The sequence below is a fragment of the Triturus cristatus genome, chromosome 2_2 (genome assembly GCF_964204655.1).
Source record: "Triturus cristatus chromosome 2_2, aTriCri1.1, whole genome shotgun sequence".
NCBI classification, from domain to species: domain Eukaryota; kingdom Metazoa; phylum Chordata; class Amphibia; order Caudata; family Salamandridae; genus Triturus; species Triturus cristatus.
This window is the reverse complement of record NC_140582.1, coordinates 434552704-434579544: the sequence shown is the minus strand read 5'-3', so window position 1 is coordinate 434579544 and position 26841 is coordinate 434552704. Positions and strand designations below refer to the sequence as shown.

The 26841-nt window shown below is 44.0% G+C and overlaps 1 protein-coding gene across 2 annotated transcripts in view; it reads right to left on the bottom strand.

Moving 5' to 3' along the window:
• LOC146862330 (cilia- and flagella-associated protein 337-like) overlaps positions 1-26841 on the bottom strand; it is a 336132-nt gene that overhangs the window by 295323 nt on the left and 13968 nt on the right. Inside the window, exons 2-3 of one of the 2 annotated variants that reach the window (XM_085641531.1) lie at positions 18371-18577; positions 1951-2039 (exon numbers count right to left, since the gene is read on the bottom strand). In XM_085641531.1, coding sequence (XP_085497657.1) covers positions 1951-2039; positions 18371-18568 — 287 coding nt within the window. In that variant the 5' untranslated portion in view covers positions 18569-18577. The remainder of the gene's footprint in view (positions 1-1950; positions 2040-18370; positions 18578-26841) is intronic. The other variant, XM_085641532.1, reaches the window with a different exon arrangement.

The following is a 26841-nucleotide window of genomic DNA, read 5'->3' as shown; positions in this document are numbered from 1 at the left end:
TGACAACAGACAGAGAGGTGTACAAATTATTTTAAAAATAAGCCTCTATTTTCATCTGGGTATACATGCTGCTCTCATGCCGTGATCATTAATACTAGTTGTTTTATCAGCATCTCTTATCAAACTCTTCACTGATCCATCTCACGCTATTCTGCTATGCTGCAAAGAAGTGAGCTTGCATGCATTCCCAGGACATTAGCAGTCTGGTGTTTCCTCCCATCTAATCTTCCAGAGTCCCATTCTCCAGCACTTCGTAACCATGCATACATGTCCCGTAACCTGATTCCTGACACATCCAAGAAAGGTGCATATTCATTACTGAGTGATAATATTGAAGAGGAAACAAGCAATCTGCAATGGATACTGAACTAATGAAGACTATCTTGTATTTTATAAATTGGCACCATCTACAATTTAACTATATAAATACAAAAAACTAACATTTACAATAATTCCAAATAAAATTATTAAAATCCAAGATGAAATAATGTTTGGTCATAGAAATACCAAATTTTACATACAGATTTGATCGCCTTGTTATCAGAATTCATTGGTTTCCTTACATACACATAAAAGACAGAGTACATCAATAATTAAAAGAGCTTGGGATATAATATGCATTCTACAATCATCCAGGCTTATATAAAAAAACACACAAATATATTTACATATGAGTTAAAAACATTGTTACATAAAGTGGCGAAGTTGTAAATACAAAGGATAAAACACATTTAAAAAGCACATAAAAAATGATTATACATAAAAACACGAAAACTGTCCCAGGACAGTTGTTTCCTTTTATCAGCCCGTAATATGGGGACCAGATTTAGGCAAGGGGTCAACAAGGGGTCTCTTAAAAAACCAAATCTCGGGGTCTAGACAGATGTTTTATCAACAGGCCCATTCCGTGTTGTCTCAACCCTCAAGAATAGAAATGACAAGGTTAGTGTATCCTCATCTTGTTGGCACGGATGACCCACATCCAGCTCAAAAGTTTTGCCACTGCTACCACTATGGAATCTTTAGTGTTTGTCCTTAGGATGCGTAAGGCCTCCAGAGCCAATCTTGTGCCCAGATTCATGCAAATAGGTTTAAGCCATTTGGTCCTAGGTGGATTATAGGCTGGGCATACAAACAAAATATGTGCTAATGTCTCAATTTGGGCTGGACATGAAATACATTTGTCATCCGTTGGTGGGTGCCAGCTACTGGTAAGAGCTCTTATAGGGAGTGAGCCCACCCTGAACTGGTGATACAGTATCCTGTCTGTTGTCCTGGTGATGAGGTCCCAATAGGTTTCAAACTTGGTCTCATGCTTGATCTCCAAGAATTCTCTAGTCAGGGTGGGCCTCATGATAGATGAGAACCGCTTAGTTTTGACCATACTCCAATACGCTGCCTTGAGGTTCTTTTTAGATGGAAATAAATTAGCATCCATGTCTCAATAAACTGTCCATATTCTAGAAAAATATTTAGTTGTGTTCACTAGAAACTATTTATTAAAGATGAGACGGATTACTAGAAGGGTTATGTTCAAGTTACAAAATTGTCTTAGGTAAACTTATCACAGATAAACACTAGGATTGAATTTGGTTAACTAGTAGCAATGGTAAATTAGTTCATATCACCACAATAATGTATTTCGAGGCAATTCATGGGCACTACTAACATCAAGGCAGTTCTAGATTTTATGAAGGGTCATTGGAATTAAAATGCTACTGTGATAGAGATGAGTTATTCTATATGTTGTGGAGATACCCAAAATGTCACAGATATTTGGAAACCATCAAAGCACCCTGCATTATAAGTCAATATCTAAATTATTTCCATTGAGTATGTAGTGCCAAACAGTTTGTATTATGACCCGATCACACATCCTACGTCAATGCACATTAAAGGTAATACAGTCCCTGCTTTTACAAATGGCGGAAACGTCTGCAAAAAGCTTACCATGTTCCGATGAGTAGCTTATTGTAGTGTGGCATCAAGGTGCAATCGGTTATCCATTTCAGCTTTCGGTTGTGCTGTCGGTTCTCATCCTGTTTTACAAAGAGGAAAAGTCAAGAAAGACAGCAGCAATATTGTATAAAGGGTTGCAGTGACACAACACAAAGAACATAACTACACTACTAGAACCTTCTGTGACCAACCAGAGGCTGCACCTATGTAATATTTCATGTGTGTCAAAAGAGAACCAAAGAATCCTACCTGATGAGAGGGGAGAATTCACCTTTCTCTGTTCTTCCCAGAACCTGTCAACCATGAAATGCCAGAAAAAACACAGGTGAGGAAAGACTGCTCAGATGATTATTCCATCTGATCTGTGTGTCTTCTGCCAATCAAAGGTTTTCATCCCAGTGAGGCCAACTGAGCCTTTCACCAGAACAAGGTCAAATATACGAGCATCAAATCTATAGGTTAAAAGTCTGTATCTAAACAATCAGGGCAGAATATTGTTAACGATATAGATATACCTTTTATTATCAATACTATACAAATTCTCAGTGGAAAAGAAAAGAAAAGGCACTGAGCACCTTCTGTGCGTCTACTTTTGTTATTGTCATTCTTAGCTAAGGTAGAAGAGATCTTAAGGATTGTAGTTGTCCATACTCTGACTCTTAAGCCCATTTATAGCCCCTCAGGCCTTCATTGTCTCGTGTTCTCTCTGCTGCTTCTGAAATTTCTGGTTAATGGTGAAATCTGCATTACAAAAAACCAAAGTAAGGTGTTAGGTGCCCCCCTTCAACAGATCACAACCCTCCTCACTCTGAAACCCAATAATTCCGACTCCATTGAAGCCCCTCTGTTCATCTCTTTAGTAACCTGCATGATGCCACAAAGCCCCTACTGTCATTTAATTGCCTTTAAATTATCTCAAAGAAGCAGGCGAAAATGCACATGATTACTTCCCTGAATGCACAGGGCTAAACCTAATGACCAATAATGTACTAGAGACTAACCACAATCCTTGGTTTCCGGTAGTACTGAGCAGCTCACCATAAAGCACCTTAATGCTTCATCGGAGTTAGTAAGCACAATAAAATTGTAATTACAATATAGTACATTTGTTATATCAAAAACGGTGTTAATAAAAGTTTGTGTTACAATGGCTACAGGATACAAATGAGAAAAAAAGTTTGAAAAACACCGAAACACATTTTTAAAGTGATTATTTCATTTTGAAAACATAGCACTATAACGTTTCCTAAATAATGCATGAAGTCATGTTATATGTTGTGAGTATTCAACTATGATGTTTTTTTTCACATTCACCCTAAGTAATGTACAGCTGCCTTATCACTACCAGGAATAGGCACCAAAGAGCCCCATATTGCAGCGGGAAGCTGCCAATATGGCCTTTTTGAGGAGTCCACAGCTGCAAAACACGTTTGCCTGTGGCACCAATAATAGGATATGATAGTTATTTTTAAAGCACTCGAATGCCGCGGCGACTTGGCGCTGGGTGTGTACGTAGGGAGACTGGGCTGTAGGACCGGTGATTCAGTTTGGAGGGAACAGTCAGGTCTTCAGCATTTTCCTAAAGATCAGCCAATTAGGTTGAAGTAGCATGGTAGATGGCAATTGATTCCATAGCTTTGCTGCACAGTATGATAGACTCCGACTCCCCCACCTTGCTCTACGGATTTTAGGGGTGTGTATGAGGCCCGTGTTTGTAGATCTGAGGGTTCTAATTGGAGAATACCATGAGAACACCTTTTGGATCCCCACCGAACCCCCTCCATATAGAGCCTTGTGCACCAGACAGAGGGCCTTAAATTTCACTTGTTGCCGGACAGGGAGCCAATGAAGTGACCTTATGCCCGCCGAGGTAGAGTTGCCTTTAGGGATGTTTAATAACAATCGAGCCGCAGCATTTTGCAGTGATTGTAATTTCCTCCTCTGAGACTTATTGATGCCCATAAAAAGAGTGTTGCAGTAGTCTAATTTCGAAAGAAAAAGCGCTACTACAACAGTTTTTTGAAGCTCCTGTGGGATGAAGGGGAAAATCTTCCGTAAAGATTTTAGTATGAAGACGCAAGAGGAGGTAAGACGATTGACCTGGGCAGAGAAGTTGAGCTGATCATCAAAGATCACTCCAAGGTTCTTGACTTTAGTGGTAGGGCAGGGACAATCACCTGCCTCTGTCGGCCATCAGGTTTTGTTCCACAGTGAAAGGCCCTTGCTGAACTCCAGTACTTTCGTCTTGTCGGTGTTTATCTTAAGGAAGTTTCTGCTCATCCAGCTCAAAGTTACAGTCAGGCAGGCATGAAAGCTACTGGCAACGGTCTCTGGTTGTTTAGATACCAATATTATGAGCTGGGAATCACCAGCGTACGAGACCAGGGTGAAGTTGTGCTTTCTGATAAGTCTGGCCAGAGGGGTGACATATATATTAAAAAGCATTGGAGACAGAGCAGAACCTTGTGGTACTCCGCACGGAAGATGGAAGGTGTCGGACTGTAAGCTATCCCGGTGTATATTCTGCTCCCTTGCTACTAGGAAGGAGGAGAGAAGGGCCAGAGCCATTTCCTCAATTCCCACGTCCATCAGCCGCTGCACTAACACAGTATGGTTCACGGTGTCAAATGCTGCTGATAAGTCTAGGAGAATGAGAACAGCTCTGCCCCCCCGTCCATCACTTTCCGTATCTCCTCCGTTGCCATTATCAGGGCCGCCTCTGTGGAGTTGTACACCATGCCTGTCTCTTAATAGAAGCTTTGTATTAAGTGAGTATTAACGATAAGTAAAGTTAAGTAGTGCATAGTACACAGATGTTCAGTCTTAAAATGTGTCCCTTGAATCTTCCTTAGTTTGTCCGATTGTACACTCATTAGATTAAATGCATATTTGTTTAGGCTCAGTTCCTGTGTACCAGATAGTTAATGAAGTGGATTTCCTACCAGTGTTATTGTGCAGTGCCATATCATGTTCACTGGATAGTAACCATATCTACAGGATTGGCTTTGGCAATGGCTTTGTAGAGCATTATGTTATATTATAGTATTTGTATACCACTTTTGTACCTCTAATGATGCCTCAAAGTGCTTTTGAGGCACTCGAAGAAGCATCTAATCAGGTTGTTAAACGTAGCTGGTGGAGTGTGTGTTTTATGTTAGAAATATATTGGGGCTGTGTGTGAAGTTCAGTGGCTTCCTCCAAATATGCAGTTGCAAACATGCGGCTCTGCTTATCCACGGAACGAAGCAGAAAGATGTGGGAAACATTTGTGTTAGAAATGGGGTTTCTGGTTGGCTAGGGTATACACCTAAGCCAGACAGAACCCGCCACTCTAGTCAGGAAAAGGGAGTTACACACCCAAGATAACCCCTGCTCACCCCCTTGGTAGCTGGGCAGAGCAGTCAGGCCTATCCCAGAGGCAATGTGTAAAGCTTTGGCGCAACACACTCACACAGCAGCGACACACTAGGCACACCACAAAAGAAACTTCACACAAGGTTATATAAAAATAGCCTTTGTATTAGCCATAAAATCACATTAGATCACAATCACATATATTACACTGTGTCACCAGGCACTCGTCCTGACTTCACAGGGATTAAATAAATCACTCGGCCAATCGGGCCCTTGTCATAATTATTACAATTAGGCTGAATAGTAACTACTGGTAAGATTGCACATAGAACAATACATTATGCAAACACAATTACAGTGCACTATAATAAACATTTGCAGCTTACACATCTTAGGGATATCCTTCCAATATCACCATAATCACATAGGGTGCAGCATCCCTCAACACCTGCTCCACTTTGCCTGGTCGTACCCTCCTAAACACATGGGGCACCCGACCTCATTCGTGCCTTCTATGAGTCTTACGATAGTCCGTGGGGCTAAGACAGCCCATGCGCCAGTTTTACGAATGGCCCCTCAGCGCCCCATCTGAGCATGCACCAACCCGTGTGGGGGTGCCCGTACACCACAACCACATGGGGAGACCCAGTTTTCCCAGGGAACGAGGGGTCAGTAAGGGCGACTGCTAGGCAACGGGGTTTGAGGAAAATGCGGAACTGCTCCAGCCCCTCCAGAAGCTCCCACCTCTCACTTCAAGAACCAATCAAAGAGCTCCTGAAACCACCATCGACGGCTTACACGGGACCCGTGAGGATTTCTACCTCTCGGCAGCTCCCCTCTCTCCTCCCCTAGACCTGACCCGCCTCCATGTATCTTTGCGATGTGGGGTACTTGTGGGCCTCATACTGCAAGAAGCCTCCGCTAGGCTCAGGACTCCCGCTTGGACCTTCTTCAACTCTGAAGCTGCCTCTCAGACCGGGCGCGGCCTCAACTCCGTGGAGCGAAGTCTCCGTTGGCTTTTCTCCTCCTTGTGGGAGCCCGGCCCACAACCAGGCTCAGCCTCTGCCTGGCTTCCATTCTGCCTCCGCGCCCCACTTTCCGGCTGGGACCTTCTGAGCACAGAAATGCGGGGTAGGCTCCTGCACGTACTGGTCAGGAGTGGAGCCACAAATGCTTCTCCCGGTTGGATAAGCTAAAGCGCCCTCCACATGTCTTTTACGATCAAGAAGGCAAATGGCACAGCACTCACCAAGCGCTGGATTAGGGGGGCAATAACGAAAATAAAGTGCTGAGCCTGTCCCCCACCTAAAGCCACAAACAGGGAGCAGGCAGTGCTCTTCCCCAAGAATCACCAAGGGCAGAGCTAGACACTGGCAGGCCAGCACACAGGGCCACTCAGCAGAGTGAAAGTCCTTTTAGCCACCCAGCAAGCAGCAGGTCAGTCCCCAGTAGCGGTTCCTCTTGGCACACTGCATTCCATGCAGTGTATTAGTTCCAAGCAAGCTCAACAGACATGGGGTCACAGCCTCAGTACTTATAGTAGCAATGTCTTTGTTCTTCCCCCTGGCACAGGGCTCTGAGTTCAGTCCAAACCAGTTCTGGGGGGCACTTTAAAATATCTTTTCAAGTGCACAACAACCTCCATTGTTAGTGTAAGCCTTGGCCCCAGACACACCACGGGGGGCAGCATTGTGGAAGGCAGGTACAGCCCTATTCAGGTGCAGGTGCTACTCCTCCCACCACTCCAAATGCAGACCAAGCCTATTCAGGTGCAAGGGAAACTTCTCCCGCTACTCTAAATTCAGCCACGGTCTACTCAACCTAGCGCTGATTCACTCAGGCAGGGCAAGATACACCTAACCCCCCCCCCCCCCCCCCAGGCACTGGCTGGAGTGAATGCACATCCCCTCTCCCCTGTCAGTCAGAACCAGACAATCAATACACATCCAGGCAGGCACAAAGACACATAGCACACAGAAATGCCCAGTTCTAAAAGTGGTATTTCTAAAATAGTAATAATAAATCTGCTTCCACCAAAAAGCAGGATTTATCACTACTATTCCAAACATACCAAACTTGGTCACGCCAACCCTCTCAGATCAGGAATTTCCACTGAAGCACATATCAGGGAATCCCCAATGCATCCCTATGAGAGGGCAGCCTCACAGCAGTGAGAAACCAAATAGGCTGTTAGTCACTACCAGGACATGCCACACAGTTAAGGCACATGCCCCACCCTTTACCTACATAGCACCCTGCCCATAGGTCTAGCTAGGGCCTACCTTAGGGGTGACTGATGTGTAGTAAAAGGGGAGCTACAGATGTGGCAACCACTTTATGTGCCACGTCACAGTGGCAGTAAACTGCTCGCACAGGCCCTGCAGTGGCAGAGGCCTGAGACAGGTTTGAAAGGCTACTTTGGTGGGTGGCACAAGCAGTGCTGCAAGTCCACCAGTAGCATTTAATTTACTGCCCGTGGGTATATGAGATACCACTGTACAATGAACTGATAGGTAAATTAAATATGTCAAACAGGTGTAAACATTCTTGCCAAGTTTACCATAGAGAGCACATGCACTTTAGCACTGATCAGCAGTGATAAAGTGCCCAGAGTCATAAAACCACCAACAACAGGTCAGAAAGAATACAGGAGGAAGAAAAAAGTTCTGGGATGACCCTGCAAAAAGGGCAAAGTCCAACAAGTTGCATTGGCCTACACTTACCCTACCACATTTACCATCATTATTTCTGATGGTGACTGAGGTGTGAGCTGTTCCTATGGGGCTTGGTTAATAGGTATAGGTTTGTAGCATTGGCTAAGCAATTGTATGACCCAATTAACATCAACAGACACCATTTTAACATGGTGCACTCAAGACCGGAGATGCTCTTACAGAAGAAGGTCAAGCGATCCCATTCAAAAATGGGCTTATGGAATCCACTCAGTATTGGCGATTGTATGACCCAAGAAAATCAAGAAGCACATTTCTTATGAGTGTTAGAGGCACACCGCAGAGTGGAGGTGCAGCAACCCTAAGAAATCAAATATCTGTAGGGTCTACTCAGGATCAGAAGGTGCTGTCTCAAGAAAATCAAGAGACACTTCTTACCTAGGTACATGACGTCCATATTAAAGTAATATGAGGCAACCATAGGAAATTGGTTAACACCACTAGTACATGGACCTCTGGGGCCCACGTAGGAACAGAAGAGACTATATCCCAATCTTTTGGTGAGAATAGCATTGATAACTATACTTGTTTTGTTAAAGTCTCTAAAGACAGAAAGACCCTCACATGGCTCCAAGGAGTGTGCTGCCCCTGTTATTTTTCCTGTTTCAGTCTCTGTTTGTTTTGTTTTCCCCTGGTGATCCCAACAATCCATCAAGATCACTGATGCACCTCCATGTTTCATAGACGTAGACCCCAGAGCATTGCTCTAAAGTCGAGAAAGCACTCTCTGTTTGGGCTTTGTGAGATTGGTTGTAGTGCTGATGGCAGAGGTCTCTTTGCCTTTCTTTGTCAGTGACAGTAGAGGGTCTGCCTCATATTCACATTTGTGCACGTCTCCCTTAACCACTTATCAACACATGATTAGGATATGTGCGTAAAAGAATGCACACTTGAGAGGAACCGTGATTCAAGGCTAGAGTCTCCCCACTACCGCCCTTCTGCCAGACTGTGGACTAGGTATGGAACAAGAGTCTTGTTGGAAGCCTTTCAAAGAGAAGAACTCTGCTTCTGAAGGGGGTTGTTGGAATACATCTTAAAGAGAAAAGCCTGCATGGAAAGAGCTGAACAGCCTAGCTGCATGAGGAGCTGTGGAAGACGTTGCAGTTGGGAAGTCTGTGTCACTGCAGGACAGAACACCGCTAAGGCACTGTACTGGAAACGGTCTGCATCACTCAGTGCCCTAGGGAATGATTATCACAAGCATCACTGTTTGAGCCCTTTTTGTCCCTGACCACATTAGCACTGCAGGGAAACCACAGCCTGTGTCTATTTGTCTCCTGGAACTTTGACAACGCCTTCGGTTCCATCTGGAAAAATCTGACAAACTAACTAAGTCCATAACTGCATACTGTATTCAAATCAGTTGTATAGATATATTAATTTCACCTTCAAGTCCCGGTCTCGAACTCTCCTTAGAGTAAGGATTCTAACTTACATGATTTGGAGTCCATTCCCCCAGAGCACTGGAGTGCACTGGAGTCCATTTCCCCACTACTGTGCCATCCTCCAACACTGAGAAAATCCAACCGTGACATTTGGCTTCAAAGACACAGGGCTGCAAATGTGGCAGTTCCAATATAATATCCACATTAATGCACTCACATATTTTTTCCTGAAGGTGGGGTGCAAAGGAGTCCAATGACTTCCCTCAGTGAAAACTTACTTGGGATTCTTATGCTGGTATGTGGATAGGCCTTGACAACTTGCCTCCATCCATGGCCTAAAGAAAGTATAACTGAAGAGAATGATCTTGTGTCCATGATACCATACGACAAATGTGTCATGGTAATATCTCCAGAACAGTTTGTTAAAGTGTTTTTTGGGAAATGCACTCTGAACATGACAGATTTCAGTTTACCAAAGTTCATGCGTGGATGCAAAGCAACAGCAATGAAGCTAAAGGAATGAAAGTGAGAATGATGATGTGCTGGCAAATTCATGCACCTCTAGTGAGCAAGGTGCAAGTGTGCTTTTTAACATTTGAGGTGATGAAGATGCAGCTTCAGCTGCATTCCTACAAGAGCAGAAGAGTGCAATTGCACTACATTTACATATCTGAGATGGGAACAATGCAGCTGCAATATTGCTGATGGATTCCTGAAAAGACCCAGTAGTATCAAGCCAAACTGAATTGTACCGGAGATCTTGAAGAACCTACTAAACCCAGCCAACGTGGAACTGAAACCCAACTGTGCCAGATCAATACCGGGTTGTTCAGAGAAGCTCAAATGAATAATATTTAAAGCAAAAGGACGTGTTCTTCATGAACCTTTACATATGTGAGAGACCCTCAATTTGACCCTTCAAAGATTATGAATATCACCACCTCACACAGCCCACCTTACATTTTTTAGAAATTCCCTCAATATGAGTTTATTTGGCACACGTGGCCATGACCATGGATAATTCCTGAATACTGTTGTATGTACTGTTGTAGCATGCCATACTAGTCTGTATGCTTTTTTGGGTTAAAATCCATATACAAGAGCCATGAATTCTGAAGAATTTCATCATATGACCTAATTTCAGTGCGATATAGGTTGAAATGTTAGCATCATGATCAAAATCTTTTGACATTTATTTTTGCCAGTAATGATTATCCATAATTCCATCGCTCTCTCAAATTCCTGCTCATGCTTGTAAGGCATGGCCTTTAGCTGATAACCATGCCTGTGGTCATTGATGGCCATGGCTTTGTGGGATTCGACAATCCAGGCTTTTTCAGTAACCATGAGTTGCAAGATCAGATGGCCTGGTTTTGCAGCTTTCTGTAGGTGAAAACATTTGGCAATGTTGAGTCTGCCCCAACTTCTCAATGCATTGTATCTGTTGAAGGCATGCTGCGTGTCACAGAGGACATGCAGATTTTGAGTGCATCAACATCTCTGGTTAGTCATAGAAATGTTAGAAATTAACAGAGAAGATAAAGACAATGACAGGAGGAGAAAGGAAAAAGAGAGAGGGGCATAACCAGATATAGAGGCAAAAAAGAGAAGAATGCTACACAGAGAGAATAAAAGAAAGATGGAAAGAAAATGTAGACAGAGAAAGACATAAGAGATGGAAATGACTAGAAGAGAGAATGAGCATTGAGGGGGGAATTATAGAAATGGTGGTGAAAAGAAAGAAGAAGATGTGAACCAGTGACAGGACAGATGATGAATAAAATGACCAAGGTTGGATATGACCATGGGTTCAACTAACATGAATGGTACTTCTTGAAGTGGAAAAATGCCTAGACCAGGTATTTATTATCCTGCAGTACTTATTTTCTGCTCAGAAGAGGCAGTATCCTACCTCTGGAATTTAAATGAGTTTGAGATTAGGAATGCTGGGTTTATCTATTCCTCTCACTTGCAACTCACTCTTTTCCTTACACTATAAAGACTCCTCCAGAATCTTTTTCAATTCAGTTTCTGACTTGATTTAACCCAATCATTCTTTATGGTAGCCAGTTTCATGCGTTTATCATTCTTTCTTCTATTAGGCTAGTACTGAACATTTTCTCATTCTTATTTCATGGCTCCTATACCTCATACAATAAAATATGAAGAACAGATATTTAGTTGCCAACCTGAATGGTATTCATTTTATCTACTACAGGAGGATAAAAGATTGGTCGGGCCTGCTGGAATCTGAACTTTTTACCATAGGGGTGAACACCCAACCGCACATGAATTCCACTAAAGTACACTTGTTAAGCTATCTGTAAAATTTCCACTGACATAAATTGAGGTAGAATACAAACAATGTTGCCAAACAGTTTTTTATAAAGTGTATTACTATTTAATATTCTACAGATACCAAAGTCTATAGGTATATTGCAGGTTTTGGCATTAATTCCATGTTATTGTGGAACCTTGGATAATCACACTTCATGCTCAGTTTCTGTGTTTCCTGTGTGCCTGTATAGTCAACATCTTTCCAAATATGTGCACCCTTTCAGACCTTTGGAGTGTTACGCATATCCTGGAAAAACAATATTTGATCACAGCTAAAACTCAGGGGTTCTATTTAGAATGATGCGGTACAAAAGGGGGTGGTGATGGACGGAGCATCAGAGCCAATCAAACACTCACACCCAGTCAACAGATCTGGGTTTGATCCATCAACGTTCTTTAGCCCACTCTGCCACACCAGTTCAGACATGGCCATATGCAAATCAGTCTGACCCTGTGCCTCAGGGGAACAGTCCAGCCCGAACTGCCAAGCCATGCCTTCCCTGGACCAGAAACAAGCTTCCTAGGACCGGTTTCTGGCATTTCAGCCGTCTTCAGCCAGGCTTGCTTGAATCCAGTGGCAAAGTGAGCAAGGGACTCAACGTATGAGCATACCCTGCCAACTTATGGCGAACAAAGCGGTACAAAAGGGGGTGGTGATGGACGGAGCATCAGAGCCAATCAAACACTCCCACCCAGTCAACAGATCTGGGTTTGATCCATCACCGTTCTTTAGCCCACTCTGCCACCCCAGTTCAGACATGGCCATATGCAAATCAGTCTGACCCTGTGCCTCATGGGAACAGTCCAGCCCGAACTGCCAAGCCATGCCTTCCCTGGACCGGAAACAAGCTTCCTAGGACCGGTTTCTGGCATTTCAGCAGTCTTCAGCCAGGCTTGCTTGAATCCAGTGGCAAAGTGAGCAAGGGACTCAACGTCTGAGCATACCCTGCCAACTTATGGCGAACAAAGCGGTACAAAAGGGGGTAGTGATGGACAGAGCATCAGAGCCAATCAAACAATCACACCCAGTCAACAGATCTGGGTTTGATCCATCACCGTTCTTTAGCCCACTCTGCCACCCCAGTTCAGACATGGCCATATACAAATCAGTCTGACCCTGTGCCTCATGGGAACAGTCCAGCCCGAACTGCCAAGCCATGCCTTCCCTGGACCGTAAACAAGCTTCCTGGGACCGGTTTCTGGCATTTCAGCCGTCTTCAGCCAGGCTTGCTTGAATCCAGTGGCAAAGTGAGCAAGGGACTCAACGTCTGAGCATACCCTGCCAACTTATGGCGAACAAAGCGGTACAGAAGGGGGTGGTGATGGACGGAGCATCAGAGCCAATCAAACACTCACACCCAGTCAACAGATCTGGGTTTGATCCATCACCTTTCTTTAGCCCACTCTGCCACCCCAGTTCAGACATGGCCATATGCAAATCAGTCTGACCCTGTGCCTCATGGGAACAGTCCAGCCCGAACTGCCAAGCCATGCCTTCCCTGGACTGGAAACAAGCTTCCTAGGACCGGTTTCTGGCATTTCAGCCGTCTTCAGCCAGGCTTGCTTGAATCCAGTGCCAAAGTGAGCAAGGGACTCAACGTCTGAGCATACTCTGCCAACTTATGGCGAACAAAGCGGTACAAAAGGGGGTGGTGATGGACGGAGCATCAGAGCCAATCAAACACTCACACCCAGTCAACAGATCTAGGTTTGATCCATCACCGTTCTTTAGCCCACTCTGCTACCCCAGTTCAGACATGGCCATATGCAAATCAGTCTGACCCTGTGCCTCATGGGAACAGTCCAGCCCGAACTGCCAAGCCATGCCTTCCCTGGACCGGAAACAAGCTTCCTAGGACCGGTTTCTGGCATTTCAGCCGTCTTCAGCCAGGCTTGCTTGAATCCAGTGGCAAAGTGAGCAAGGGGCTCAACGTCTGAGCATACCCTGCCAACTTATGGCGAACAAAGCGGTACAAAAGGGGGTGGTGATGGACGGAGCATCAGAGCCAATCAAACACTCACACCCAGTCAACAGATCTGGGTTTGATCCATCACCGTTCTTTAGTCTGCCACCCCAGTTCAGACATGGCCATATGCAAATCAGTCTGACCCTGTGCCTCATGGGAACAGTCCAGCTCGAACTGCCAAGCCATGCCTTCCCTGGACCGGAAACAAGCTTCCTAGGACCGGTTTCTGGCATTTCAGCCGTCTTCAGCCAGGCTTGCTTGAATTCAGTGGCAAGGTGAGCAAGGGACTCAACGTCTGAGCATACCCTGCCAACTTATGGCAAACAAAGCGGTACAAAAGGGGGTGGTGATGGACAGAGCATCAGAGCCAATCAAACACTCACACCCATTCAACAGATCTGGGTTTGATCCATCACCGTTCTTTAGCCCACTCTGCCACCCCAGTTCAGACATTACCATATGCAAATCAGTCTGACCCTGTGCCTCATGGGAACAGTCCAGCCCGAACTGCCAAGCCATGCCTTCCCTGGACCGGAAACAAGCTTCCTAGGACCGGTTTCTGACATTTCAGCCGTCTTCAGCCAGGCTTACTTGAATCCAGTGGCAAAGTGAGCAAGGGACTCAACGTCTGAGCATACCCTGCCAACTTATGGCAAACAAAGCGGTACAAAAGGGGGTGGTGATGGACGGAGCATCAGAGCCAATCAAACACTCACACCCAGTCAACAGATCTGGGTTTGATCCATCACCGTTCTTTAGCCCACTCTGCCACCCCAGTTCATACATGGCCATATGCAAATCAGTCTGACCCTGTGCCTCATGGGAACAGTCCAGCCCGAACTGCCAAGCCATGCCTTCCCTGGACCGGAAACAAGCTTGGCCATGTCTGAACTGGGGTGGCAGAGTGGGCTAAGGAACGGTGATGGATCAAACCCAGATCTGTTGACTGGGTGTGAGTGTTTGATTGGTTCAGATGCTCCGTCCATCACCACCCCCTTTTGTACCGCTTTGTTCGCCATAAGTTGGCAGGGTATGCTCAGACGTGAGTCCCTTGCTCACTTTGCCACTGGATTCAAGCAAGCCTGGCTGAAGACGGCTGCAATGCCAGAAACCGGTCCTAGGAAGCTTGTTTCCGGTCCAGGGAAGGCATGGCTTGGCAGTTCGGGCTGGACTGTTCCCATGAGGCACAGGGTCAGACTGATTTGCATATGGCCATCTCTGAACTGGGGTGGAAGAGTGGGCTAAAGAATGGTGATGGATCAAACCCAGATCTGTTGACTGGGTGTGAGTGTTTGTTTGGTTCCGATGCTCCGGCCATCACCACCCACTTTTGTACCGCTTTGTTCGCCATAAGTTGGCAGGGTATGCTCAGACGTGAGTCCCTTGCTCACTTTGCCACTGGATTCAAGCAAGCCTGGCTGAAGACGGCTGAAATGCCAGAAACCGGTCCTAGGAAGCTTGTTTCCAGTCCAGGGAAGGCATGGCTTGGCAGTTCGGGCTGGACTGTTCCCATGAGGCACAGGGTCAGACTGATTTGCTTATGGCCATGTCTGAACTGGGGTGGCAGAGTGGGCTAAAGAACGGTGATGGATCAAACCCAGATCTGTTGACTGGGTGTGAGTGTTTGATCGGTTCTGATGCTCTGTCCATCACCACTCCCTTTTGTACCGCTTTGTTCGCTATAAGTTGGCAGGGTATGCTCAGACGTGAGTCCCTTGCTCACTTTGCCACTGGATTCAAGCAAGCCTGGCTGAAGACGGCTGAAATGCCAGAAACCGGTCCTAGGAAGCTTGTCTCCGGTCCAGGGAAGGCATGGCTTGGCAGTTCGGGCTGGACTGTTCCCATGAGGCACAGGGTCAGACTGATTTGCATATGGCCATGTCTGAACTGGGGTGGCAGAGTGGGCTAAAGAATGGTGATGGATCAAACCCAGATCTGTTGACTGGGTGTGAGTGTTTGATTGGTTCTGATGCTCCGTCCATCACCACCCCCGTTTGTACCGCTGTGTTCGCCATAAGTTGGCAGGGTATGCTCAGACGTGAGTCCCTTGCTCACTTTGCCACTGGATTCAAGCAAGCCTGGCTGAAAACGGCTGAAATGCCAGAAACCGGTCCTAGGAAGCTTGTTTCCGGTCCAGGGAAGGCATAGCTTGGCAGTTCGGGCTGGACTGTTCCCATGAGGCACAGGGTCAGACTGATTTGCATATGACAATGTCTGAACTGGGGTGGCAGAGTGGGCTAAAGAACGGTGATGGATCAAACCCAGATCTGTTGACTGGGTGTGAGTGTTTGATTGGTTCTGATGCTCCGTCCATCACCACTCCCTTTTTGTACCGCTCTATTTAGAATGATGGCAATACAGATTTAACATTCCAGGGGCTAATCACAGAGGCAACTTGCAATGCTGAGTAATTTACACATGTAATTTAATTTTACACTGTGAATAACTATCTTACACAGTGAGTAACTTTAAACTCGAATGTGAATAGTGAAAAGTAGCAAAGTTACTCAAAAGTGCAAGGGTAAATTACTCAAACTGGACGTTTCCTTTATGAATAATCCCTCAAGTTTATTAATGGCCACTCGCCCTTTCAATTTGATGGAGACATGTAAGTTACACTTTTGAACAAAAATGTATACCCTGATTTTATGAACAGCCAAAAGGGAGCAAACTTATTCAAAAGTATAAATTACGCAAAAGTTTAAGTCATCTTTGTGAATAAGGCCCTCTGTGTTTTACAAACCCCAGACAAGAGGTATTCTTTCCCTTGAATGTAAAACAGCTTATTCACGTACTAATGGCCTGATTTAGAGTTTGGCCGTCAGGGTAATCTGTTGCAAACGTGACAGAGTACCCTTTCTGCAAACCCTTGCCCTGCCCCACTTATATAGAGACGGCTAGACCTTAAGTATTCTGTCAACAGAGCCTCTGTTGGCTCTGTCGATGGACTACTTCCTCAGATGGCCCAGCAGAGTTGGACCAGAAATTCCGCACCTTAGAGTATTAATGGCGTAATGTGTCACTCACTGAACCCACTGTAAAACTTGTTAAGTCTTCTTATGCTGAGAACAACAATACTTGCCAATGTGCTTAAAATGCATTATTGGCTGCATATCATTGAGACTAATGAGACATCATACCATGGGATTGTACCAGAAGAGTGAAGGGAGCCCCCACAAGTAATTTAGATTCAGCTTCGAAGATGGCCTCTCCCCCAAAGTTTGGGTCTAGTTGTGCCCCTGAATTACTTTATAGATGATTGCTTGTGAGTTAGAGCCTTATTTAGACTTTGTCAGACAAGGTACTCAGTCAAAAACATGCCAGCATTTCATCCATCGTATTACAAGAGCTAATGGCATTCTAGGCATGCTGGCCTCCTATTTAGGAAGGAGTTGAATACTCACCTGTTTAAAGAACACTATATCGAAATGCAATTAATCTTCCACAGCTCAGCTTCCTCTACTTCTACTCAATGACTTTTAGTTTGCCTTTTACTATACACAGCGCTCGGCTGCCTTTTGGCTAGGTTTGCGTTATAGAAATACCATACATACACACATACATCTAGTTTTGACGGGACACCCTGTCTGCAAAACTCTGAATAAGGCCCTTGGACATCATACTGGCATGAACCAACAGCCACTGTTGGCCAGGAGTAACATGCTCCTGTCTGGAAGAAGCAGTCACTGCTCTTGTGCTGAGATAAGTAGCATGTTGTAATTTATTAATATTCTATTATAGATCCCAGACAACAAAGCCTTGCAATATACAGCTGCTTGTCTTGTTCTCTGCAAGGACACATTATAAAAACTCTGTATATTATTCCTTTTCATATACTAGATTTTCAGTCCCTGTTACCGTAGAATAGTTTGGATTCTAATCCATCCTACGGTGTTTCATGTCTTATACACCATGTGGTGTTTCTAGTGCATTCAATGGGGTACTTTCCAACCCTAAGTCTTATTGTGAGCATGTTTTTAAGTTAGTATAAGTAAATAACAAACATTCAAAAAACTATTGGACATGTTTCATTTATTTATCTGTACCAAGCTAAGGAAAATGTTTTTTTGCTGCTATTCATCCAACAAAAACGGTTTAAAAAGCTTTCAAATGTAACATTTTACAAATGTCAACTTTTTGCCCATTGTTTAAAAAAAATTGCAGAAGCAAAGTACCACAGATTCACACACCTCTACTTTCAACAACTCAGCTGTCTGGAAGAAATTCTTGGAACAAGCTATCTTTTTAGTTCCTGTCCTATGGTTTTGCGCTGTAACTTTTCTTGCACCATGGAGATCAACTGCATTCACTATATTGCATGTTCCCCTTTCTGTTTATCTCTACCTGCAGCTTTCCAACGCGTTGCCCCTAATGCTTCCACCAGAGTCCTCTACTCTACTCTCTATCGTTCTCTGTAATTACTAATCAGGATTGGTGTGTGGTGGGAGATGCTGATGGGTAAACTTTTCTCTACAGCAGTTTGCTCCAGAGCAGATCCAGAGTTTATATCTGCTTAAAGTCTGGCTTTACTTAATAGTCATGTACTCATTTTTCCTTATTGGAGACATAAATGACAACAAACTTTGACATGTAAGCCAGATCAGGGATGGGCCCCTCAACCTTCTTTTCAACTCACGAGAATAAGTCGACTTTTCTTCAGTTTTAGCTCCAAACTCCAGATTGAAACCAGTCCATCCTGGCCGATCCCTATTAAAGTATTATCTGGCATGGAGGAGATGTGGACAATGCTCTCTCTGTGTGGCGTCTCCATCACTGTAGCCGGAAGCTGGAAGGAGAGCTGCTGTATCTCTGACTTAAGGTCTTCCTCCTCCATTGTAATTTCCTGTAGCAATAAAAGGGGAGAGTCAATCAGTGCACTCTGCCTGCTAGGGTGATTTGAAATGTTCATATTACTTATGTATGTATTTGTTTGTATGGCCTGATTCTTGCCAAAAGACAGAGTGCTGAACAGTGTCAAAAGCAAAGATAGTACTTGGGTTCTGGGAGAAAATATAGACTGCTAATGCATCTGGCATTGCATTCCTTAAAAAGGGTACAGCAATCTTGTTCCAGATCCTGGGTGCACAGATGGAGAAGGCATGTGCCATGTATTTTTCTTTTGTGCACTTCTGTGCGTGTAGTCTTGATGGTTTCATGAATGAGTGTGTGGCTAGAGCCACACAAGATGGTGAGTTTATTAGCTAGGTAAGCGGGGTGCAGGTCACAATAGCTTTGTAAATGATGCAGCTAGTTTTAAAGATGGCTCAGGTCAGCAAGGGGAGCCTGTGGACTTCCATTAGGGTAGGGATGGTGTGGTCGTATTATGTACCAGTAATTCCAGCACTCTGAGTCCAGTCTTTCTCTTTACGGTCAATACTGGAAGACTGGGATGGGAAAGAGGTTGAAGAGGCAAATATTAGCCCATTGGTAATCCCTCTGCCAATCCAATACCAGTACTTTTTAGAAGATGATGTTTATATTTTAAAGTGATTTAGACACACTTGGAATCCAAGCAGATAACCAAGAAGACACAAAGGATAGGTCCACCCCATCCAAATATGAAAAACAGATAACACCTAGAAGTAAGCATCAACATTAAGGTGCGGCCTTGCACGCTAGTGATGGTTAATGTTCTTCTTATTTTTTATTGCAAGGACATGCCACAAAAATAAAAAGAAGAAAAAATAGAAAATATGACTTCACCTAAATACGGTGGCCTTATGATTTCAATAAGCATTTTGCACTTCAAAAAACTGTTACGCTGACATATTCTACTTGAAACAGATATAGGAACCTTTTTTGCTTTAATGCACATCACTGTAAAATATGATTTTATTGTTGCAAAGAAGCAGTACTATTGGCTTTGATTTACTGCAACCTGAAGTCATAGTTTAAACACACAAGGATGACTACAAAAATAAAGGTAAATAAATACAAAGGGAAAAAAGTATTGTAAAAATAAAGTATTATCACAGGAGCCAAGGCACTGACGTGAAGTTCTTTCAAGTAGATGTTAAGGTGTGATCAGATAACATGCAGTCACTCACAGTGCAAGGCAGCCAGTAGCTAAAGTGGGCTGACATATTGTGCCATGCTGTATGCTGTGGTTGGCGGAAGCAAAATGTGAATGACAGCTGAACAGATCAATGGATGATGAGGGAAGGCCTAATACCCTTCTGTTGGTGTGTATACGTGAACACATTTGTCTATAGCAGACCTAAAAGGTTTCCCAAACCCTGCAGTGCTAGGACATTTGAGGCTACATAAACACAAACTTCACGATTAGGGAGGGCTCAGCACACTGCTAACTTAAATTAATGTCATGGTCAGATTTGCAAAAATTAGTGACCAAAATAATGACACCCTCTATTGAAACCTCTTCAAGCATAAATGCAGTTTTAGTGTACATGCCACTCATTGCAGCTTGTGTTCATTATAAATCAACTGCTATATCCTCCAAGCCATGATCCAACCAGTGAGTGACAGGTAGTTAACAAAGATATGGTAATGAGGGGTATTGCTTTTTAATCAGGTTAACTGAACAATGAAGGGAATCCTTCGTCAACGAGCCCACAGCATTTGCCCCGATGTTGTTTTCATTGTGTTGTGCCAGGTGTCAGCTGTGTTTCTGAGAAACCTGCCTTTCCTGTTTCCTGGGCAAGGAAGCCACGCGGAGCGCTTACAATCTGCGGCCACTCGGCGAAACATAGCAACTGGGAGGTCAGTGAGGAACCAAAACACAGCTCGTCAAACCTGTCCGCTTAATATGCATGGGCTATCCTTTTGCACGCCCTCTAAAATTCCTGCATGTATGCCTTTTTGTGTTGTCTGTGTAGGTGTGCTTATACAAAACAAAGCAAAAACCAAAAGGAATGATGGACGGAGATATTTACCTTCTAGCAGCTGGTAGTTGACGAACTGGGGCGTGCTACATGGCTACACATTGAACTGACCCCCCAGCGCTAAATGTAAATGTGTTTGTACTTGTATAGCGCACTGCCACCCCCAACGGGGGCATCCTGGCGCTTTTACTCATACCGCTGTGGAACCCTTCCTGGCTTTCCATGTGTGGTGTCCACTCCTGGGCACCCCCATGGTGAGGCCAGGCATCCCAGCGCTGTTGGGGCCGTTGTGGAGATTAAGCAAGCTATTGCCCAGAGTTGCAGCGTGGGACCCATGATTAGAATAGGCACTGAGGCGAGAATATCCGGTCCGCGGAATTAATAGCCCGAGACCCTGCCGTGACGGGAATCGAACCCTGGTCCCGGACCAGTGCTCTGCATCGAGGTCTGCCACTCTAACCATTGAGCCACACTTCTCCGCTACCTGCTGGGACTGTGTAGTATTTGCGCTGGGTTTATGTCTATGTTGCCCAGTGTTAGCTATGGAGTCTTGAATCAGTCTGTATTCTCTTAGAATCCTAAGCTGTTTGTCAGTTGCTGGGCGCCTTCGAGCCAACACGCTGCTGTACAGTACCTGCTTCTTATGAATAAACTTCTGTCTTCAATTCAAAGAAGCTTCAGTCTACTTACCACAAATTTGTTGGTGACGAAATGGGTCCGGGATCTAACCTTCTGCAGGGAACAACTGGCGACCTCTGTGGAGGACCTGCCTGAGTCTTCTCATCGTAAAGATTTCTGGGCCCCACTGACGATGTATCTTTTGAGTCATCCCGATCTGTGAAGTGTCCTGCTCCTTGCTTTTTGTTTTCTTTCTTTCTCTTTTCGTTCTGTGCCTCGATGGGGATTGTCGCAATTTGATTCACGTGATGTGTTATTATATATGCCTGTCAATAATGCTCCAGAGCCTCTGTTTATATGATGCCACATCTTTTCAAGTGTCGGGGGGGGGGGAGGGGTTGGGGTCGGGGGATAGATGTTGATATGTTTGCACTACCTCTTACGGCTGCATTTATACTTAAAAGATGCTTGTGTTATTTCGTGCTAAGAAGACGCTGATGGCTCCTCTTTGGAGCATGTGTATTGTAACTGCAAGCTTCAATAAATACATTTAAAAAAAAGAAAGAAAAATATATATATTTCCTGTGGCAGAGTCTGACACTGACTTGGCAAAAGAAGAAGATTAGGATGACTGTTTTGTTGCCTCCATTGATGTGAAGGATATGTGTGCAATACGTGTATCAAAGTGGAGGAGAAAGTTAACTAAAGATGAAGTGCGTGTGCAGGTCATCAAGTTTTTCAAATAAGGGTGGCCTAAAGAGAAAAATGTCACGTATCATTTTCAGACATTTGTTAAAGCCTCCCAGAATTTACCGTTGAAGATGGCCTACTGATGCAGGGAGAGAGGTTGATACCCCCTGAAAGTTTAAAGAAGAAGCTACTGTTTGGTGCACATGAAGGGCATTTGGGTAAGACACTAAGTAAACGCAGACTGAGAGAGGTGTTCTGGTGGCGACAGATGGACTTTGGAGATGATGATCTTATTGATAAGTGTGCGGTTTGTGGGAGTGCTGAGAAAATTTTCAAAGTGAGGATTCCTCCCATGCAACCCGTTGATTTCCCTGGTAGACCTTGGGAAAAAATAGGTATCGATCTCATTGGTTCTTTCAATTTACTTCCTGCTTCTTCTAGATCTGCTGTTGTAGCTATTGACTATTACTCTAAGTGTCCTGAAGTTTGGTTCTTGAGTGAACCAACTTCTAAGACCATCATTGATTCCAGTGTCCAGTGGGCTATTATCAGCAAGTGTGTAGTACAAAATGCTGTGCGGTCCATGCATTGGTTCTTCCGCACAACTCCCCATTCTTCTACCAGAATTTTACCTTTTGAGCTTCTGTGAGGCAGGAAGCCGTCATCCAAATAATGTCCAGGGTGGATGTCAAAGTGGGTTAAAATTAATGTTATGGATGATGTGGATGAATTTGTCAGGATGAATGTGGGCAAGGCCCAGGAACAGCAAAAATATTATTTTGATGAGAGGAAGACAATTATCCGCACAAGATCATTGTAGGTGATGCAGTGCATACTAAGACTCCTGTTCACAGAACAAAGAACAAATTACGTTTTCTGAACCACTTATTGTAGACAAGGTATGTGGAAATGCCATCAGAGTTAATAACAAGAATTGGTGGAACATTGCCAAAGTGGTCAAGTTGAAGAATCAGCAAGTTTGTGATATTAGAACCAGAGTACAAGAGCAGGAGGAGAGATGTATTAATAATAGTTCTTTTGGTTCAGTATCTGACAGATTGAATGAAGGTTGTTCTGATTTTCCATGTAGGAGAAAGCAACACTGCAATGTTCCCATGAGATTTCGTTGACCTGTCCATGTTTGTAGGTGCAAGTATCACTGCCATGTTCCTATTAGTTTTTGCAGAATTTGTTTATCTTTGTTATATAGGTTGTTTACATTGTATTTAATTTTCTATTAATTTCCTTTAGCTTTACTTTGCTTTTGTGTCCCTATTGTAAGTAGGCATGACTTGTTTTGTTTTTAATATGGTTCATTTTCTACTGTAAATTTTTGTTAAAAGAAAACTTATGGAGGGAGAGGATAATGTAGTATTTGTGCTGGGTTCATGTCTCAGTTGCCCAGTGTTAGCTATGGAACATTGTCTCTGTCTGTATTCTGTATTTTATTAGAGCCTTAAGCTGTTTGTCAGTTGCTGGGCGCCGTCGAGCCAATACGCTGCTGTGCAGTACCTGCTTCTATGAATAAACTTCTCTCTTCAATTCAAAGAAGCTTCAGTTTACTTCAACAGACTGTTTAGATGTCCACAGGGCTGGAAGATAGCTTATAAATTTGGCCAGTTGGCGATGGTGTTGGCTTGTCGTAGAGTTGCAATAGCAACTCTACGACTGGGCTATCTCTGCGCGCCCTGACGTTAGAACTATGGCACAAAGATGTGGCGTTGTGGGCCCTAGCTGAAGAAACACACATACGCTTAAGTAGAAGGGATGATAAACTCGAAGAAGTGATAAACACATGGAGGGCTTTGACAGACAATTTCTTAGCCCCTCCCTCAGATGATACAACTGACACAGACTCAGACCCTGAGACTGACGAGACTGTCCATAATGACAATGGAAAGGTACAAGCTGGGGCCCCCTAATGATACAACAGGGTGCTGTTTTGTTTTGGCTTGGGACTAGAGGCGACACAAGGGAGTCTGGGAGGGGTCGGATTCCGTTTAAGTTCCCATAGAGTAATGGAATGTCATATTCACCCTACTAATATATCTGCATATATTTCTATGATATGCTCATGTGTTTTATAGACTGCCAGTTGTATTTTTCGTAAAAATGAAAATAACAGTTAAAAAAATTAATTCTTTTTAAAATTAAAAAAATTATTATTGCACTAGCCTACGGGCCTTATTACGACTTGGTGGTGGTGGTCCGACCACCACCACACTGTAGGACTGCCCACAGGATTAGAAGTGTGGTGGTCAGACGGCCACTGAACTGCTGCTACTGTTGCGGATCAAGGATCCTGCTGCGGTTCTAGGCCAAAATCTGCTGGCGGTGCGTTAGCGGCACTGCCAAGCATATTTTGAGGTGCCTCACCGCCACTCTTTTTATGGCAGTCACATGAAAAGGGTGGCGTTGAGGCAAACTTGTGCCCATGTGTGTGGGAAGGAATGCAGGGGGCACCTGTTGTGCCCCTCTGTAGTTATGCGCCCCCATGTCCTGCACGAAAAGGAATGCACGACATGCTGCATTCCTTCCCGTGCAGGAACGTGCACTGGCAGTGCTGTTTAAGGCTCACAATGAGCCGTTAAAAAGCACTGCCGCAGGACCGCCACTCTGCCCACCCACCAGATCACAAAATTACATGTAATCTGGCGGGTGGGCACTGGCAAGTTTAGGCGGGTGGGGCGGAACAGATGTGTGCCGCCCGCTCCATGACCGCCTAAACACATAATAAAGCCCAAGGTCCCTGGAACAGAAGTAGCAAACCTCTTCTATCAATACTATCAAGGAGTGGAATGCCCTTCCGCTTCCTCTTAGGAAGTCTTCCACCTTGTTAGAGTTCAGGAAATTGCTTAAAACATGGCTTTTCAGTAATTTGTTTTTTCCGACACAGTTCCTGGAGACCGTGAGCGCCTAGACACCTTCGGGTAGTAGTGCGCACAATAAATTGTTATAACATAACATAACTTCAAATTACTTATAGAAGGTCCTTTCTACCAACAAAGCGAACACAAACTATGTCCCCTAATGGATTATTGTAAAGACCACTAGTACATAAACGCCAACCCAAATACCATGGTGGACAATACCATGGCTCAAGAAGTAAAAACCAACAATACAGTATAAGGATAGCATTATGCCTTCCAATCCAGAATAGGCAGAACCCAACCTGCACTCTGCAAATGTATAGCAGCCCTACAAAAAGAACAAAATGACCACCAACTTCGAATGGAACAATCAGTAACCCAAATTAAATCTACTATGTGCAAACAAAGCAATAGAATGTATTACATGCTACGATGTAAAGTAAAACTCTTTATTAATAGCAAAGGAGTACACTACTTAGAATCAATAACCAAAACCCTATTAGAAAAAACAAATTTCCTACATAGCACTCAATAAACCAAAGGAACAATCCAAACCAGCATTACTAAACTATTTTTTAACTGAATATTAAATAAATTATTTGTATACATTAGTCAAAAAAAATACAACTGATATTGCAAATAAAACTGATGTCTAAAATGTATATGTAACTTACTCAATTATTAAGAAGTCACCACCCACAAAACTCAAAATTGCAAGTAAAATAAAATGGAAACAATTATGTAAAACACATAAATGTAATGTAACAAATACCAATCACGTAACATACACATACATAATAAAATATAAGATTGCCTGCCCACAAAAAATAACTTGAATATAACTTATGGCCCAATTATGACCCTGGCAGTAAGGGAACCGCCATCGGTTTCTGGCAGTCCAACTGCCCACCTTCCTGGCAGTACGGCTGCCTGATTATAATGGCGGCAATAACACTGCCTCCAGACTGCTGCCATGCCAGCATCTGTGAACCTACGGTGGGAGAGGAAGAGGTGGCAAATGGTGGCGGTGCCGGTATTATGACCGCCGGCCCAATTATGACTTGCCTTTCCTCCAACATTAACACAGCGGGGACACCGCCATGCGCGAGTCAGTGGAAAGGTAGGTAATAAGCCTTAATGACTGCCTCTAGGGGAAATTTACCCTTGTGTAATGTAGCTCATGCTCCAGTGATGCCCCCCAAGGCTGGTGCGTGCACTGTTGCACCTGCACATTATGTTGCAGGGAAACAGTGCGTCTGACTGACAGGAGGCACCGCATCATGGACAGCATTGGCTTACGGTTCTTTTCTGGAACCGAAGCATGCCCCAGCCAGTACTCCGCCGCCCGCACACCACCAGCCCCGTGGGAAACTCCTAATGCGGCGGTAAAGATGGCGCTGTCATTCTCTTGACCGCCGCCACGGTGGGCTGGCGGTGTGACCATCAAAGTCATATTCGGGCCCTTAGTGTTTTGTAGCTTCATTATCTTCCTTCGTATCCAAGTAGTCAAAATTATAATCCACCAAAAAGGGAAAAAATATTTTTTTTAAAGCCCAATAAAGGGCAAAAATAAAACATGTCCAATAGAAATCCATAATCAACCATAAAAAACCTGAAAATGTGTTATAAAAGAAACGCTCACTGAAACCGGAATAGTAAAAAAAAAAACACATTTAAAAAATATAGGTTTACTAGAAACCAAAATAATTTCCATTAAAATAATGCAAAATCCAAACATCCATACAATACCTTCAGATCTGTATACCCGTAAAATGAGACACAATCAATACCCACCCACATAAAACAGTATCTTAAAATGTGACATAATCATCACAATTCTTTTTGTTTAATTTTTTTTTGTGGAAAATAGTTTGTCTATCAAAACCATAAACTTTGCAAAGGACATACATTACAAAACGTATACCTAAAAGATCTAAAGTTTGTTATCCATCATCATCAAATCATATAATTTCTTGTTTGGAAAACAAATACAATGTTTACTGCCCATCCTGTTAATAGTTTGCATATAAAATGCCAATGTGCAAAAGGTTAGAGTGACATGCTAAAAGCCTAAGCAATCCACTAAA